This window comes from Lampetra planeri, chromosome 79 (genome assembly GCF_965212315.1).
Source record: "Lampetra planeri chromosome 79, kcLamPlan1.2.h2, whole genome shotgun sequence".
In the NCBI taxonomy this organism is placed as follows: Eukaryota; Metazoa; Chordata; class Hyperoartia; order Petromyzontiformes; family Petromyzontidae; genus Lampetra; species Lampetra planeri.
In genome coordinates this window covers 315,262-332,291 of record NC_136184.1, presented here as the reverse complement: position 1 = coordinate 332,291, position 17,030 = coordinate 315,262, and the positions used below count along the sequence as shown (strand labels likewise).

Here is a 17,030-nt window from a genome sequence, read left to right as displayed (position 1 = left end):
CACAGGTGGGGCCACGAGACACCATGCTAGGGGAGGTAGACAGGGTAATCGAGGCTCCGGGTAAGATGAACAAGCCTATCCAGATGGCAGAACTGGAAGAGGCGGTAGCGGGGCTACATCGGCAAAGGGCACCAGGGGAGGATGGGATACCAGCGGAATTTTATATCACGTTCTGGAGTACCATCCAAGAGGATATGTGGCACATGTATAAAGAAATATTGGAGGAAGGCCCAGTGCCAGAATCGATGACAAGAGGAGTGATAACCCTTGTATACAAGGGCAAGGGGGAGCGCAGCGACCTTGGGAGCTGGCGCCCCATTACCTTGCTCAACTCCGATTACAAAATCCTAGCCAAAGTTATTGCGGCGCGGCTGGGGAAGGTGGTGGGGGAGGTGGTTGGGTCAGACCAAAAGTGCGCGGTCCCGGGGAGGAGAATATCTGACAACCTTGTTCTCTTGAGGGAGATAGTGGAAGTCACACAGGAGAGGGGTAACTCATTGGGATTGCTAAGTTTAGATCAAGAAAAAGCCTTCGATAGCATCTCACATGATTATTTGTTCGCGGTCCTGGAGCGTATGGGAGTGGGCAAACGGCTGATCGATTGGATCAGGAAGCTATACCACAACCTCGCAGCCAGGGTGTCCGATGTCACCAGTGCTCTTCATACTGTGCATGGAGCCTTTCGCCCAGGCTGTCAGAAGAAGTCGGCAGATTAGAGGGGTGTGCATGCCAGGGTGCACTGAACCAGCAAAAATCGCCATGTATATGGACGATGTCGTTATATTCTGTGGGGACGTCTCTTCGGTATGGGCGACCCTAGGGCTCGCGCATGAATTCTTCCTGGCATCGGGATCTAAGGTCAATGTAAGAAAAAGCGAGATGATGATATTCGGAGACCCCAGGTTATTCGAGGGTCACCCCCCAGGTATAAGAGTCCAGGAGGAGGGGATCAAAATCCTGGGGGTCACATTTTACAGGGAAGAATCGGCGGCAAAGAATTGGAAGGGAAAGGAGAGCATGGTGAGGGGCAGGCTGGCTGGTTGGGCAGACAGGTGCCTCTCAATGGAAGGCAGAATATTAGTCCTGAGGGTGGAAATCCTCCCGACCCTCATCTACCTGGCCTACGTTTTCCCGCTGGGCGCGCAGATGGCGAAAAGAGTGGAGCGCCTGTTCTTCAGGTTCATCTGGGGGAATGGGATGGACCGGGTTGGACGGGGGATAATGTATAAACGGGCCGAGAACGGTGGGAGGGGGGCCCCGAACGTCGCGTGCATTCTGGACACGATTTTTGCGCCTGTATTTCTCCAGTGGCCTCCAAGTGAAAGCCTCGTATCTTGTACAGTACAGGCTGGCATGGCTCTTGCGGCGGCTAGGCATGGCTTCGTTGCCGCGTGGCACCCCTCTGGCTTGGCCCCAGGGGTGGTTATGCACCGCGGTGAATGAATACGTTACGAAGTACGAGCCGGTCAGGACACGGGGGTCCTGGGTCCCCAGGGAAGTCCTGGCGGAAATCTCCAAAAAGGAGGTCTGTTCAGAGGTGCCAGGTGCACGGGGCACTGGGCACCGGCAAATTTGGGAGAACGTAACGTCGGCAGCCCTGACGAAAAGACAGCGGGATTTATCCTGGCTGGCGGCATGGGACAGGCTGGAATGCCGACAGTTTATGTGCTCCCGTAGAATGGGCCGCTCTCCTGATTGCCCGAGAGGCTGTAACCTGAGTGAGAACACTTCTCACGCCCTCATACAGTGCCCATTTGCCCAGGAGGTGTGGGAGTTATGCCGGCCTCTGCTGTCCCATTTTTGCCCCGTAAAGACAACGGTGTCTGATATAATTTGGGGGAGGTTCAGACAGAGGGCGGGCGAGTTTTGGACTCAGGCGTGGGCTGTAATAGGCGCCATAAAAGAGGCCCTGTGGACGGGCCGCCAGAAGCTGGTTAAAGGCATGTATATGTCGCCCCACGGGGTATGCCGCCTAGCCAGGGGGCTGTTGGAAAGGGTGGTGGAGGTGGAGCGGGAGACGAAGGGCAGGCGTGCCACAAACGCGAAGTGGCGATGGCCGCCACCCAAGTGCGGGATAGGTTGAATTCGGAACGACCCCCCCCCCCCCCATTTTCGGCGAGAATGGGTGGATGAACGTACCCCCCCCCCCTCGTTGGGACGGTGACTTCTTGCCTTTTCGGAGTAAAGGGTGTGGAAGAGGGGAACTCGACCGCGGCGTACTCGGTGCATCTGCTGTAAAAAAGACCCCCTGTTCCGGTTACGTTCATGTGTTTTTTGTTTCTGTCTTTTTCTGTTATTTTGGCTGTACAAAGCAGAGGCCTGCTCTTGTTGGAAATGAAATAAAAACCTTAAATACGGCTGGTTTGTCTCTACCGTGTCTCTGCTGGTGTCGAGCCTAGTCTCGGCTCCCTGGCTGACTGGCCAGTGGCAGCCTCGCAGGCCCTCGGGGCCATGGCGACCAAGGGCTCTGGGGTGGTGAGCCAAGAGGAGGAGGATGGTGCGATGAGACGGCCTGGAGGAGGGAGACCCGCAGAGGAGAGGGACGAGGCGCGAGCGTCGACCTCGAGGCGAGTGGAGGAGGACGCCTGGTGGCAGCGGGCGAGGAAGGGAGAGGAGCCGACGAGGAGAGAGGCGGGTGCCCCCGAGCGGAGGGTGTGGAACGAAGCCAGGGAGACGCCAGCAACCCTGGGGCAGGGGGAGGCCCGGAGGGAGAACGCGACAGTGGACGCTGGACCGGTGGGAGCTGGGAGGCCCCGGGAACGAGACGGGAAATGGCGAGGCGGGGCAGGGGTGAGTCTGACACCACCTCATGTCAAACGACATAATTGCGTCAGAGTAATGATGAAGGACGAGGTAGCGGAAGAAGTGACCATCGACCGAGCAACCTTTGTACAGTCAATAATGATGGGCTTGCTACAAATAGAGCCGACAGACTTGTACTGTTTGATAACTCTGCCGGGAGGGAGGGCGTTTGATGTAAGCTTCAACTCAAGCCCCCTGCTACAAAGATTTATGACCCGCTTCGAGGAAAAGGCGGAGGAGAAGCCATTGATATCAATGAAGCTACAACTGTTATCAGAGCTGGACACGAAGGTGGTGACTATTTTCCTATACAATGAAGCCCTACATGACCACGACGTGGAGGTCTGGCTAAGACAGCACTGCTCGGTACTGTCGGGCTGTAAAAAGGTGAGGGACTCGGTGGGGATATGGACAGGGGCAAGACAATGGAGGGTGCGGCTGAAAACAGAGGGAGGGACCTTGAGACACATCTCGAGTGCCCTGAACATAGGTGGCAACCGGGGATATGTTGTGTATGCCGGACAACCTAAACTGTGTAGGAGGTGTGGGGGCAGCGGTCACCTGGCCGCAGTGTGCAAGACAAAGGTCTGCTATAGATGCAAGGCACTGGACCACGAGGTAGAAGAATGCAGTGTTCCGGCACAATGTAACCTCTGCGGTAGCCGAGAACATCTGTACAAAAATTGTCCGGAGTCGTACGCCAACAAGGTTAGGGCGTATAGGGTAGGAGGAGCGAGGGATGAGGAAGGGGGTGGGACCAAACTGGACCCGGATAAGGAACTGGTGAGGGAAGGACGTGGGGAGGTGGCTGAGCAGCAGCCACCAGCGACGGATGGAGGGGGAGAAGGGGAGAGGCATGCAAAAAGAGCAGAATCGACATCGAGTGAGCAGGAAGAGGGGCTGGCGGGGGAGGAGAGCGACGGCATGGGCAGCATCTCCGAGACGACCGTGGAAGACTGGGCGGAGGCGGTGGAGGAGGATGAAGGAAAAGGGGAACGACAGCAGGAGGAAGGCGGTAGCGAGACATGGAAGGGACCAATCGGAAGGAAAAGGAGGATACGGAGAGCCCCAAAAAGAGGCGCCCCTTTAGGCAGCACGGAATCCTCAGACTCCTCGCTGGACACAGAGGCCTCGAGGGAGGGGATGGAGGAAAGGGTGGAGAGCCGGCGCAGGGGGAAACCCTTGAGAACAAGGGGCAAAATGAAATTGCGGGAACTGGCGAATGAAGACAGTTACGGAGGGCGAGCGGAGAAGGCCGCTTCGGACTGAGACACATCCCAACATGGAACTTTCCGTGGCGTCCGTAAATGTGAGGAGCTTGAAGGGAAAGGGGAGGAGAGGAGCAATAGTACAACTGCTACAGGCTACCAAGTGGGAGGTGGTCTTCCTCCAGGAATGCCACCTACCATACACCCTGGGCCGGGAGGAGCTGTTGGAGAGCTGGGATGGCTACTACTTTTGGTCCGGGAGTAATGAAAATCGATGCACGGGGGTGGTTACCCTCCTAGGCAGGAGGGGTATACAGATAGTCGGGTCCCAAGAGGTGATCCCGGGCCGCCTCCATTATGTGGACGTGTCTTATGGAGAGGCAAACCTGAGACTAATAAATGTGTACGCCCCCACGACGTGCACAGAAAGAGTGGACCTATGGAATAATGTAGCGACCCTGCTCGTGACGAGAAGGCAAGTCATAATGGGGGGTGATTTTAACTGCCCGTTGTGCCTGGCAGACCTATTATCGGTGGCTGGGAGGAGGAGGCTCGACCCTTCCTCTAGGAAGTTGAAGGAGCTGATAGAGGATTTTAAAATGACTGACACCTTCAGAAAGGTACACCCGGTGAGACCGGGATACACGTGGTCGGACAAGGGCGGTAGAACGCAATCACGAATAGATTTCATCTTTGTGTCTGCCAATGTGAAGGTGGATGGAGCAGACCTGGAACCCTTCCCCTTGTCAGATCACAACTTGGTGAAGGCAAAGCTCGGTATTCCAGGTGGCCTGAAGATGGGGAAGGGAACCTGGAAAATGAATGTAAGCCTGTTGGAAGACAGAAGGGTCGTGGAAGACTTTGTAAGGAAGTACGAAGACTGGACGACCCTGCAGGAATGCTTTGCCACGAGGGTGGAGTGGTGGAGCATGGTGAAGGGCCGGATAAAGGCCCTCTTCCAGACACATAGTAGAAGGAGGAGTGTAAACAGGGAACTGCAGCTGTGGAACGCTAGAATTGAGAAGAAGCACAGGTTACTTGAGCTGGGATTCCCGGTGGGTGAGGATATACGGAGATTGAAGGGAAGGTTATCCTCGGTATTGGAGAAAAGAGTCAAACAAATGGCATACAGGGCAAGGGTCAGGGCAACGGAACAGGGAGAGAAATGTACGAGTTTCTTCTTTAAGAAATGCAAGGCAGGAGACAACACACTTAGTGAATTGGTGAGTCCGGTCAGAGGCAGGCAGGCAACGACAGAGGGTATGATAGAGATAGCGGAGGAGTACTATGGGGAGTTGTATGGGAGGAAGGGAACGGATAAGGGAATAAGGGAGGCACTACTAGGGGAGCTAAGACATGAGGTTAAGAACCCAGAGGTACTGGGAGGGAGGATCCAGATGGAGGAAGTGGAGGAGGCAGTGAGGAGGCAGAATAAGAATAGGACGCCAGGACTGGATGGAATTCCAGCAGAATTCTATATTACATTCTGGGATTTAATGAAAGGGGATATGCTGCAGATGTATAGGGAAATGCTGGAGGGCGGACTGGTGCCAGAAGAAATGTGTGAGGGGCTCATCACACTGATGTATAAGAAGGGGGACCGGAGAGAGTTGGGGAAACTGGCGTCCAGTTACCCTCCTGAACTCGGACTACAAGATTATGGCAAAAATAGCTGCGACGCGCCTGGGGAAGGTGGTGGAGGGAGTAGTCGAACCTGACCAGACGTGTGCGGTGCCAGGAAGAAGGATTTCGGACTCCCTGATTTTATTAAGGGAGGCAATAGAGGTAGAAGGAGAGAGGGGATGCCCCCTAGGGCTTCTTAACCTGGATCTTGAGAAGGCTTTCGACCACCTCTCGCACGAGTATATGTTCGCAGTGTTGGAAAAAATAGGAGTGAGGGGACCCTTGGTCGATTGGGTGAGGCGTCTTTACCAAGGGCTCAAGACCAGACTACTGATAAATTGGGAGCTCTCGGGGACAATTCCAGTAGAGTCAGGGGTGAGACAGGGGTGCCCGATGTCCGCGGTTCTATTTGTAATGTGTATGGAACCCCTTGCACAGGCAATGAGAAACAATGAGGAGATTAAGGGAGTGACCATCCCCGGGAATAAGGAACAGGGGAAGGTGGCGCTATATATGGATGACGTAGTCGTGCTCTGTAGGGACGTGGCATCAGTGTGGGGGGCCATGAAGGAGACAAACCGCTTCGGCCTGGCCTCCGGCTTGAAAGTGAACGCGAGGAAGAGCGAATTGATGGCCTTCGGGGACCCGAGACTATTTGAGGGCCGGCCGCCTGAGTTGGGGATAAAGACGGAGGAAGTCAAGGTCTTGGGAGTGTCCTTTTGCCGAGAGAGGTCGGCGGAACGAAACTGGGACGGGAGGATAAAGCAGGTAAAGGGACAGTTAGGCAAGTGGGCCGGGAGACGGCTCACGATGGAAGGGAGGATTCTGGTAGTGAGGGTGGTGGTTTTACCAACACTCAACTACCTCGCATATGTGTACCCGCCAGGTAGGAGGGAGGCAAGAATCCTGGAATCGCTGTTGTTTCAATTCATTTGGGGAGGCGGGATGGATAGAGTGAAGAGGGTGGTGATGTGTAAACGCGTCGAACGGGGGGAAGGGCGCCCCAAATATTGCACGTGTGCTGTCCTCAATTTTTGTGTGCAACACTTTGAGGTTATTCTTTTCCGAAGAGCCCCGGGGGAAGGCCGCTTGTTATTTAAGGTATCGCCTGATGTGGCTCCTGAGGGGGCTTGGGATGACCCAATTACCGGCGGGCATGCCCTTGGCCTGGCCACAAGGATGGCTGAATGCGGCGGTGGGTGACTACATAAAAGAGTACAATTTGAGTCAGAGAGGGGGACCGTGGAACTCCAAGGAGGTATTGGCCAAAGTAAACGAAGGGGAGGCCTGCGAGGGGGTGATGGGCGCGAAGAGGACTATGTACCGTCAAGTGTGGAGGAACACTTCATCAACGGCGCTCACAAAAGAACAGAGAGATCTGTCCTGGTTGGCGGTGTGGGATAGATTGGAGACGAGGGGCTTCATGTTTTCTCGCCGAATGGCACGTTCGCCCAAATGCCCGAGGGGCTGCAACACAGATGAGGACGCGGTGCACGTCATGGTGAAGTGTCCCTTCGCACAGGAGGTGTGGAGACTGAGCAGTCCGCTGTTGTCCTGGTTTTACCTGTCGCAGGTGATAAGTCGGGACATTATGTGGGGAGTCTTAAGGGAGGTGCGGGGAGATGACAGAGATCGAACGTGGGCCATAATAGGCGCGACAAAGGAGGCCTTGTGGGGAGCTCGCAGAAAAGAGTTGGATGGGTCCCCTATATCACCGTTGGAGGTGTGCTATTGGGCGAGGAGGTTGCTAGAAAGGGTGATGGAAGTAGACCGGGTTAGGCTGGGATACAAGGCCGCAGGTGTGAAGTGGAAGTGGCCCCTTCCCGGGGTGGGGTAGCGAGGGGACCGGCGGGTATAGGGAAGGGATAGTGAAGGATGGCCATGCACATCTTAGCCGGCCTGCTAAGTCGTGTGGGCGAGGAATGTACGTGTTCGATCGAGGGAAGGCGATGTGATGGAGCAGCGCATGGGTGAATGGTGGTGATGAATGTGAATAAGGGGAACGGGGCGGTGTGCGTTATGGCGGTGAGCTTTTTTTTGTTGCATTGTATGTGGATGGAGCCCGCGGATGTGACGGAGACTCGAAGGGGCCAACCGGGGCGCCTGGGAAGGAGTGGTTTTCAGTACTCTCTTTGGTTTTCCTTGTACCCGCTGAAAAGTTAATAAAAACCTTTAAATCACAATTACCAGCGAAACGTCGTACTCAAATTGTAAATGTTGTGGTTTCACGCTTCAACACACCGGTGGGCTAAAGCAGTGAACTATTTGTCTTTTGTCAACGTGACACTTTTTTTACTGATTGGCCGTGTCGGGTGGTGGAGGGTTACGACACATTTATAAATAACGCGATCCAAACCCAAAAAATCGTTGATTATGAACAATATTGGTCGCGAAAGCCTACGTGTTAAATTTTAAAAGACTAAATATATATATATACATAACACCTAAAAACATAATCTTATTCAAGAATCTGCAAAGATAAGCCATTTTAAATAATGACGCGATTATCTGGATATAATCGATGATCTACTGTATTAACATAATATAGTTTGAAACAATATCATTGTTTAGAGTAGGTAATGTGACAATTGTAATTGTATTGTTACTTAATAGTGGTTAAAAGTGCTGGAATAAGTGTGGCTTATAACTTAATTGATGAGTGCAAAAAAAGAAATTATAAAAGACGTTAAAATACAACATTATGCTACTTGCTTATTGCCCGTCCTAGGACGGAAGCTGTAATTTTTACGAACAAAAATGAGCAGAGTATAATTGTATATTGTGTTAATTGAATGGCAGTGAATCTTGCACGAAAGTTTGTCAGTAAACACTTAACTGCATTTCACAATAGCACTGTATATAACTGACCTTAAATTTGTTCAAATTCACTGCTCTTATACTTTATTCTCTTCTGCTTTCGGTTGCTGGGGTTCAAATAAATTGGATTGCAGTACAATATCTGGAAAATCACGGAGAAATGTCTTTAACTAAAATGTAGAAGCATAAATTAGACTTACCTTTTGTTTCAAGTGCTGAAGAAAAAATAAATACCCCAAATCCACTTTGTTGCTGCGTAGAATTATTTATTGGATTCACTTTCAATAAAAAAAAACGTCAAATTTAAAGCGAATTTGCGAAAAATATATTTCCGCTCGTCCTTCTTACTGACGGGGGGTGCGGCACGTGGAGTGACTTCACGTGCGGGACGCAACTCCGTCATTAATAATCATGAGCTGATGACATCACTCATGTGGACCACGTCCCCCACTCTCATTAATAATCATGAGCTGATAACGTCACTCATGTGGACCACGCCCCCCACCCTCATTAATAATCATGAGCTGATAACGTCACTCATGTGGACCACGCCCCCCACCCTCATTAATAATCATGAGCTGATAACGTCACTCATGTGGACCACGCCCCCCACCCCCTCAATAATCAAGAGCGGATGACGTCACTCCACATGGAGTCCCCCCCTCACCTTCTGTAAAGAAACGTCTGCGTAGAGTTATTTATTTGGTTAACTTTCAATTAAGAAAAGTCTAATTAAAAGAGAATGTGTAAAAAAAAAAATTCCGCTCGACCTGCGTGAGTGTAAAAATCCACCCGCTCATGATTATTTTATTATTAATGACGGGGGAGGGAGTGTGGCATGTGGAGTGTCGTCACGCGCGTTACACATTTCTGGGCTATTATAGTAGTCATACTTTGTTTTGTGTCCACGTGTGTGTATATATTGTTTAGGTGTACTTATATTAATGTGTGTGCATCAGGACATTACTCACTCTAACGTCTCCAAACTCCCTTCTCTCCCCAACATCCCGTCCGCTAAAAGTCGGAGTCCGCTGTCTCCGATCTCGTTGAGACTCAGCCTAAACCCGCGTGGACGGGAGAAGGGACAGCGCTGACTCACTGAGCCCACGGGAACCGCGGAGTCAAACACGCGGTGAGTGAGGGACACTCACAATGGTGGTGAACATGACCACAGCACACACGTTCATGAGCAAAGCTGCTCATTGTTTAATGCTTCTGTAATAAACGACTGGACCACGATGTCTGGCTCAGTGTCCTTTATTATTCGGTTCGTGCTGTACACCCACACGGCTGTCTTTACTCTGTAGCTTCTCCACGGTGCTGACTCCAATGTCGGCCCGATCCACAACAGCAGCTCCGCTGCTGTTTCTCTCACACAGCCCCCCTTGGCTGTACTCTCTGCTGCTCTTCTCCCTCCGCAGCTCTCACAGCTTCTTGCTCTCTCTCTCTCTCTCCGCAGCTCCTCCTGGCAGCCACACCGCTGCCTCTATCAAGCAGCCCTCTCTCTCTCTCTCTCCGCAGCTCCTCCTGGCAGCCACACCGCTGCCTCTAACTCGCAGCCCTCCTGGCTGTCTCCTCCCCAGCTGCACACCACTCCGCAGCTTGCTCTTATCTTCGGGGTTGGCTCCCGATCGCCGTCGGCGCCCCCCCTTCTCCACACTTGCCCGCGTGGCCTCACTCTTTTCCGCTCACACCCCGACTGCCTTCCCCTTCCGGTTTACCCGCTTAAAGCCCCGAACCTTACCCCCACGTCACATGACTCCACCCCCCGTGACGTCACCTCCGGAAGGTCGCTTACGCCCGCATTACACCACCCTCCCCCGTAGAAAAATCCCAGCCGACCTCGGCTGACCAATAGCAAATCGTAATGCGGCGAACCGAGCTTCCCCCCCTAAAGGACACTAAGCATATAATGTAACAGCAAGAACAACAACAACGCAATCAACATCAACGATCGTACAAAAGCATGCAATAAATACAACTGTAAGAAAAAAATAACAAGACAGCAACAATCAACGAAACGTAAGCGATTTGGAACGTGTGCGGGTCGCCGGCCCGTCCCGGACGGTCGGCGGCCCACTCGCAGAACGGGAACGCGATGAAAGTCGAGGAACGACAGGGGGTAATCCCCCTGTCGCAGCTGGAAGTCCACCGCCGTCCCGTGTCTCTAAAGAGTTAGTCTTGGGCTTGTCCTGTGACCGTGCCCGCAGCTGGGTCGGAAGGGCTGCAGGGCTCGAAGGTCCCGCAGACCTGGCAGGCGTCCTCCGAGCAGGGCCCCTCGTCCCCCGCAATGTCACGGCCGGCCTGTCTGGAACAGGTACGACAGGCGCTCTAGCGAGATCAATGGACGCAGGCAGGGGAGAGTCAGCAGCAACAGACCCCGGCAAGGCAATATTGGGGGATGACGCATCATGTAAGGGAGCAACATATGGTTTCAAGCGCGACGTATGCACAACCCAGCGACGAGACCCAATCTGGACGCGTGCTGTCTGTGGGTTGGGAACCGCAATGAGGCGTACGGGACCATGCCAGGGTTTGTGCAATTTCGGCGAGGTCCCCGGACATACCTGTGGACAATGAAGCCAGGCTAGGTCCCCAACCTTCCAAGGGCACTCCCCCTCAGACCGTCGCGCATATCGCTCGTTCCGGGCCTGGGCTTTGGCCGTAGCCACGCGGGCATTCTCCCGCGCCTCCGTGACTCGGCGAACCGTGTCCTGGATGTATTCAGGAAGTGGTTTCCGAGGTCCCTTCACCCCAGTTCCCAATTGCACATCCACCGGCGGCACGTTTTCCCGACCATACATAAGGTAAAACGGCGAATATCCTGTAGCCGCATGAGGCGTCATCCTGTACGCCGAAAGCACCCCGGGGATGTGCAGATCCCAATCTGATTGTTGTTCACTCACGGTATGGCAAAGCATGGCAGACAATGTCCTGTTCAGCCGTTCAACCATACCATCCGTCTGCGGATGGTATGGGGATGTCCGTACTTTCTTAGTCCCAAGGCCCGCGCACACTTCCGCCAATAATTTAGAAGAGAAATTCCTGCCCTGGTCCGTGAGGAGTCTCTCAGGCGCCCCCTTATCCATAATATACCCAAACAAAAAGGCGTCGGTAATGGCCGCGGCCGACTGATCGGGCAACGGCCAGGCCATCGGCCAACGGGAGAGGTACTCAACCCCTACCAGCAAATATTTATTACCCCTCGCCGATGGTGGAAAAGGTCCCAATATGTCCAGTGCCACCAATTCATTGACTCGAGACACCTGAATCGACTGGAGAGGCGGCACGTAAGGATGTTTCGGCGGCTTACGTTGTGCACACGCAGGGCACGCGCGCACGTGCCCTACGACATCTGTCGCCATGCCGTGCCAAAAATAATGACGTTGCAACGTCAACAAGGTCTTCTGCACCCCTAAATGTAAGAGAGTGTCACAATGGAGGGTTCTAATCAACTCGAACCGCAAGGACGTTGGTACCACCAGGCGCCAACGTTCCTGGAACCCCTCCCGCCACATAAGCAGACCATCTCGGAGAGCGGTTTGCGGCCCCACAGCCGTACTCGGACTCCCATTGTCCTTAGCAGACCGCTTCCGCAAGGACACCAATGACTCATCCATCATCTGTTCCCGGATCCAGACAGACCGCGGCAGATTCAAAACCCCGTCAGCCGGTCCCGGTTCCATCGGAGTGTCCGACTTCTCGACGGCCAGCGTGAGCGGCTGAGGGGGGTTTGGAATCGGCGAACACCTATGCGTCCCCGACTCACATTTACAAGGGCCGCGCCACGGTAATCTGGAAAGTGCGTCAGCGTTCGCATGGCGCACACCCTTCCGATGTTGAATTTGGAAGGAAAATTCCTGTAGCGTGTCCAACCAACGTGCCAACTGTCCGGATGGCTGGTCAATTTTAAGGGCATATTGCAAGGCCGCATGATCCGTACGCACAATAAAAGAACGACCGTAGAGGTATGGTCGAAATTGCCGTAGGAAAAAAACAACCGCCAATAGTTCTCTGCGAGTGACACAGTAGCGGGTTTCCGCAGGAGACAAGACTCGGCTACCATACGCCACGACACGCTCTACACCCCCTTTAGACTGTGATAACACCGCCCCAATACCTGTGTCACTCGCGTCCGTATCAAGAATGAATGGGTGATCGAAATCGGGATAATCCAATGTTGGGGCCGTGGCCAATAGATCACGCAGACTCCGAAAGGCCGCCTCCTCCGGCTGTCCCCAAACAAACTTCCGTCCTTTACCCGTAAGGAGATGCAAGGGCCTCGCAATCGTCGCAAAACCCGGCACGAATCTTCGGTAATACGAGGCAAATCCCAAAAACCGCCGAACATCCCCCACGGTGGCCGGAGTCGGCCAATCCCGGACGCACGCCGTCTTTTCCGGATCCGTGGACACTCCCTCAGCGCTCACAATGTGCCCCAAATAGCGGACGGACCGTTGCAGTAGGTGACATTTCTTTGGTTTGAATTTCAATTTGGCAGAACGCATCCTCGTAAACACTGTCTCCAGCCGCGTCAAATGTTCATCGAATGTGCGGCTGAAGACAATGATATCGTCCAAATATATAAGACATGTCTCCCACTGCAACCCCGTCAAAACGAGCTCCATCAATCTTTGAAATGTAGCAGGGGCCGCATTCAATCCCATCGGGAGACAGTTGAATTGAAATAACCCCTGAGGCGTACGGAATGCGGTTTTCTCCCGTGAGGACTCGTCAAGGGGAAGCTGCCAAAATCCCGAAGAGAGGTCCAGTGTGGAAAAGAACTTAGCCCCCGACAATGCGTCGAGGGAGTCATCCATACGCGGCAGAGGGTACGCATCTGCCACCGATATCTTATTCAATTTGCGGAAATCAACACAAAATCGCAATTTGCCATCCTTCTTCTTAACCAAGACGACTGGAGCGCCCCATGGGCTGTTAGATGGCGATATAATGTCCGCAGCCAACATGTCTTCCACTGCCCCCCGTACGTGTTCTCGCTCCGCAGGACTCATCCGATGCGAATTTAATCGAATAGGGGCAGCATCGCCCGTCTCAATGTGATGGTAAAGCAAGGAAGTGCGGCCCAAATCCAAATCATCGGAGCTGAACACATCGGAATATGTCAACAACAATTTACGCAGCGCACCACGTTGCTCCATGGACAGGGAAGAATTTTCGTCACATAATTGAGCAACCCAACGATCATCCGAACTCCTTGGCTCGGAAACCCCAGCAACAACTCCCCGGCTATGTGGACAATCATGGGTCGCAAACGCCGTAGTGGCATGTGCCACAACCGTACCGGCCGGGACACGGACGTTTTCTCCCCCCGCATTAAGCACCTGTAAAAACGGTAATTGATCCGGCCGGACGATGGTCTGTGCCCCCACTAACGCCAACCCGGTTGTTATCGTGGCGGACGGTGACAACAAGACCCCTACTGCTCCTAGCCGATCAGGCAGGGGCTTCCGATACCGCAAGGGTATAAGCATCTGTGTACCAGGTGGGATGTCCACAGATGCGACGGACAGCGCCTGCACTTGTACGGCCGAAGCAGGTCGCCCCCAGGGCGACGGCAGAAACGAGATTTGACGGCCCCCCGGCAGTTCAATACAATTCTCATTGATTTTGATCAAAATGGGCATCTTAGCCAAAAAATCGGTGCCTAACAAACAAGGAACCGCCAAAGATCTCGATATCAACACAACACCCGAGGCCGACACATCCCCAATAGATATCTTAGCATCCACCTGACCCACGATGCCCATGCTACCCCCGTTCGCAGCGACGCACGACCCATAAACCGGACGCACAGCCCCCGACGGAATGCCCAACAGATGGAAAATGACATCCGATATAATAGTCGCAGTCGCCCCCGAGTCGACCAAAATGCGCACGTCCACACCTTGTATGGACCCCGGTACAGTGGACGAACCCGTAGCGGCCGCGACAACTCTCCGTGCCAATTTGCGCCACTGCGTAACTGAATGACAAGGCCCCGTCGATGGCCTTTCTTTAACAACAACAATAGGATCGCGCAACACAGGTGGTGGGTGAGGTGGAAAGCCTTGCCGAGTGTCTGGTGCGTGCCGACATGCCTGTTTCGGAGGATCTTTAGCCGACTTGACCGGTGCCGAGGCCTCCTGCTGCGGCGGAGCCGGGAAGCGGGCCCAGCAGTCTCTGGCGTAGTGGCCCCTACGCCCGCAGCGGAAACATTCGGCCTCGTTGCGCCGAAGCGCAGGCCTCGCCTCCTGACGGCCCCGTTCTGGTAGCACCGCGCGTGGTCTCGGCCCGCCGCGTCCCGTCCATGGAGCGGAGGCGGCCGTCAGTTGTTGAGGGCCCCGGTCATCCGGAACATAGACGGCCTGCGCAGGGTTCCATCCCAGCGCATCCCCATCTTTGACGGGCCCCCCCGTCCACGCCGTCACTTGTTTCCAGCGACGGAGGTTGAATTGCGCATCGAGACACTTAGCAGCCATCCGGGAAGTTAGCTTCTCATGCCCACACACAGGCATGGGGATCCCTAGATCCCGAGACAGCTCCAACATTTTCCCTAATATGAGAGGCTCAAGCAGGTCCTGTGGCGTCTCAGGATAAGCTGCCATGGCCAGCTCCAGCACCGCACCCCTGAACGCCACGGGCGACTCCTCTGGTGCTCGTTGTCGTTGAGCGAATCGCCGATGCGCATCATCTGGTGGCTCATAAGCATCGGCCATTTCTTGAAAAACACCACATAAAGTTGCCTTCTTATCGGTCGCTATGGAACGGAAGAATCGGACAGATTCGTCGTCCAGGAGAGTCGGCAACACCTCCAAAGCCTCCGCATCGGTCCATCTTGCTGTGCGTACCGCCGCCAAGAAGCGGCAGGCGAACGCGCTCCAGTCCCCACCGACGGAAAATTCTTTAACCGTTGTAAGGTGGCGACTCCGACTCCTCTTCCCGCCGTCTTCCAATGGTGGTGGTTGTGATGGCAAATTCAAAATGGCGTCGGCCCGCGGCGTGGCCAAGATGGCGGTTTGGCGCCACGGAGCGCGCAAAATGGCGGCCTCTTGCCGCGTGGGCAATGGCGGCGGCAGGACAGGCAACGTGGCGGCCCGCGGAGCACCACTTGCATCATCCATCGTCCCTGGCGTGACGAGATGGCATAGATGCGCCAGGACGTCCTTAAGTGCCTCCAGTTGTACCGCCATCGCTTGCCATCGTTGATCCGCGTCTGATGATGTCGACGGACCCGCCACCGCGCCAACATCCTCCACTCCCGTTCCCGTGGTCGCCTCAGCCTGGCTCTCCTCCACCACCCCAACAGGATCCGTGGTTGGAGGGAGTTCGTCGTCGTCGGACGAAGAAGCCGATGCAGGCGCCGGATTAACTTTCTTCCTCACTTGTTTCGACATGCCGTTGCACTTCCGACACCAGTGTAATAAACGACTGGACCACGATGTCTGGCTCAGTGTCCTTTATTATTCGGTTCGTGCTGTACACCCACACGGCTGTCTTTACTCTGTAGCTTCTCCACGGTGCTGACTCCAATGTCGGCCCGATCCACAACAGCAGCTCCGCTGCTGTTTCTCTCACACAGCCCCCCTTGGCTGTACTCTCTGCTGCTCTTCTCCCTCCGCAGCTCTCACAGCTTCTTGCTCTCTCTCTCTCTCTCCGCAGCTCCTCCTGGCAGCCACACCGCTGCCTCTATCAAGCAGCCCTCTCTCTCTCTCTCTCCGCAGCTCCTCCTGGCAGCCACACCGCTGCCTCTAACTCGCAGCCCTCCTGGCTGTCTCCTCCCCAGCTGCACACCACTCCGCAGCTTGCTCTTATCTTCGGGGTTGGCTCCCGATCGCCGTCGGCGCCCCCCCTTCTCCACACTTGCCCGCGTGGCCTCACTCTTTTCCGCTCACACCCCGACTGCCTTCCCCTTCCGGTTTACCCGCTTAAAGCCCCGAACCTTACCCCCACGTCACATGACTCCACCCCCCGTGACGTCACCTCCGGAAGGTCGCTTACGCCCGCATTACACTTCTGTTAGACATTTTATATATAATACAAATATCAGTTTAATCACAATCATCCATTTAATTATACTGCACTGTACCTTTTATAATATGAAAAGTGTTTGCGTTTATATAAACCCAAAGTTACAACAGAGGATCACACACAAGTACATTTTCATCGACGAACACAGGGAGACGTTTACAATTAATGTATCTACTAACAATATGAATATTGCTTTAGCCTACTTGTTAAACTAAACAAATGTGTTAAGATGACAGTAAAACATTTTGAAAGTGGACTCGATTAAGCAGGACAGCAAGATTAAATGTGTTCACATTTAAATGTTTACTTCACGACGCGTTGCACCAACAATTAGCACAGTTCGTGCACAGAGCACATGTGAGAAACGAACAGCAAAGCTTACCTGAGTCTCTTCAATCCTGTGTTGGCCTTGAGGATGACACTGAGAGAGGAACCCGACCTGTCCATCAGTGAACACTCATCCAGGCTGCAGGGAGAGAAGAGACGGTGAGTGGGGGCAGAGAGGATGGGTGGAGGGTCTGGGCACAGAGTGGGGGATGGTGAGAGGTG

General features: G+C 54.0%; 1 protein-coding gene across 12 annotated transcripts in view; it reads right to left on the bottom strand.

Moving 5' to 3' along the window:
- LOC144738251 (ribonuclease inhibitor-like) overlaps positions 1-17,030 on the bottom strand; it is a 112,195-nt gene that overhangs the window by 36,168 nt on the left and 58,997 nt on the right. For all 12 annotated transcript variants that reach the window (XR_013589193.1, XM_078621241.1, XM_078621246.1 and 9 more), the window contains 2 exons: positions 16,864-16,947; positions 9,422-9,508 (listed from right to left, as the gene is read on the bottom strand). Coding sequence is in view for 11 of the 12 variants with exons in the window: in XM_078621241.1 (XP_078477367.1) it covers positions 9,422-9,508; positions 16,864-16,947 (171 nt within the window). In the remaining variant the exon portion in view is untranslated. The remainder of the gene's footprint in view (positions 1-9,421; positions 9,509-16,863; positions 16,948-17,030) is intronic.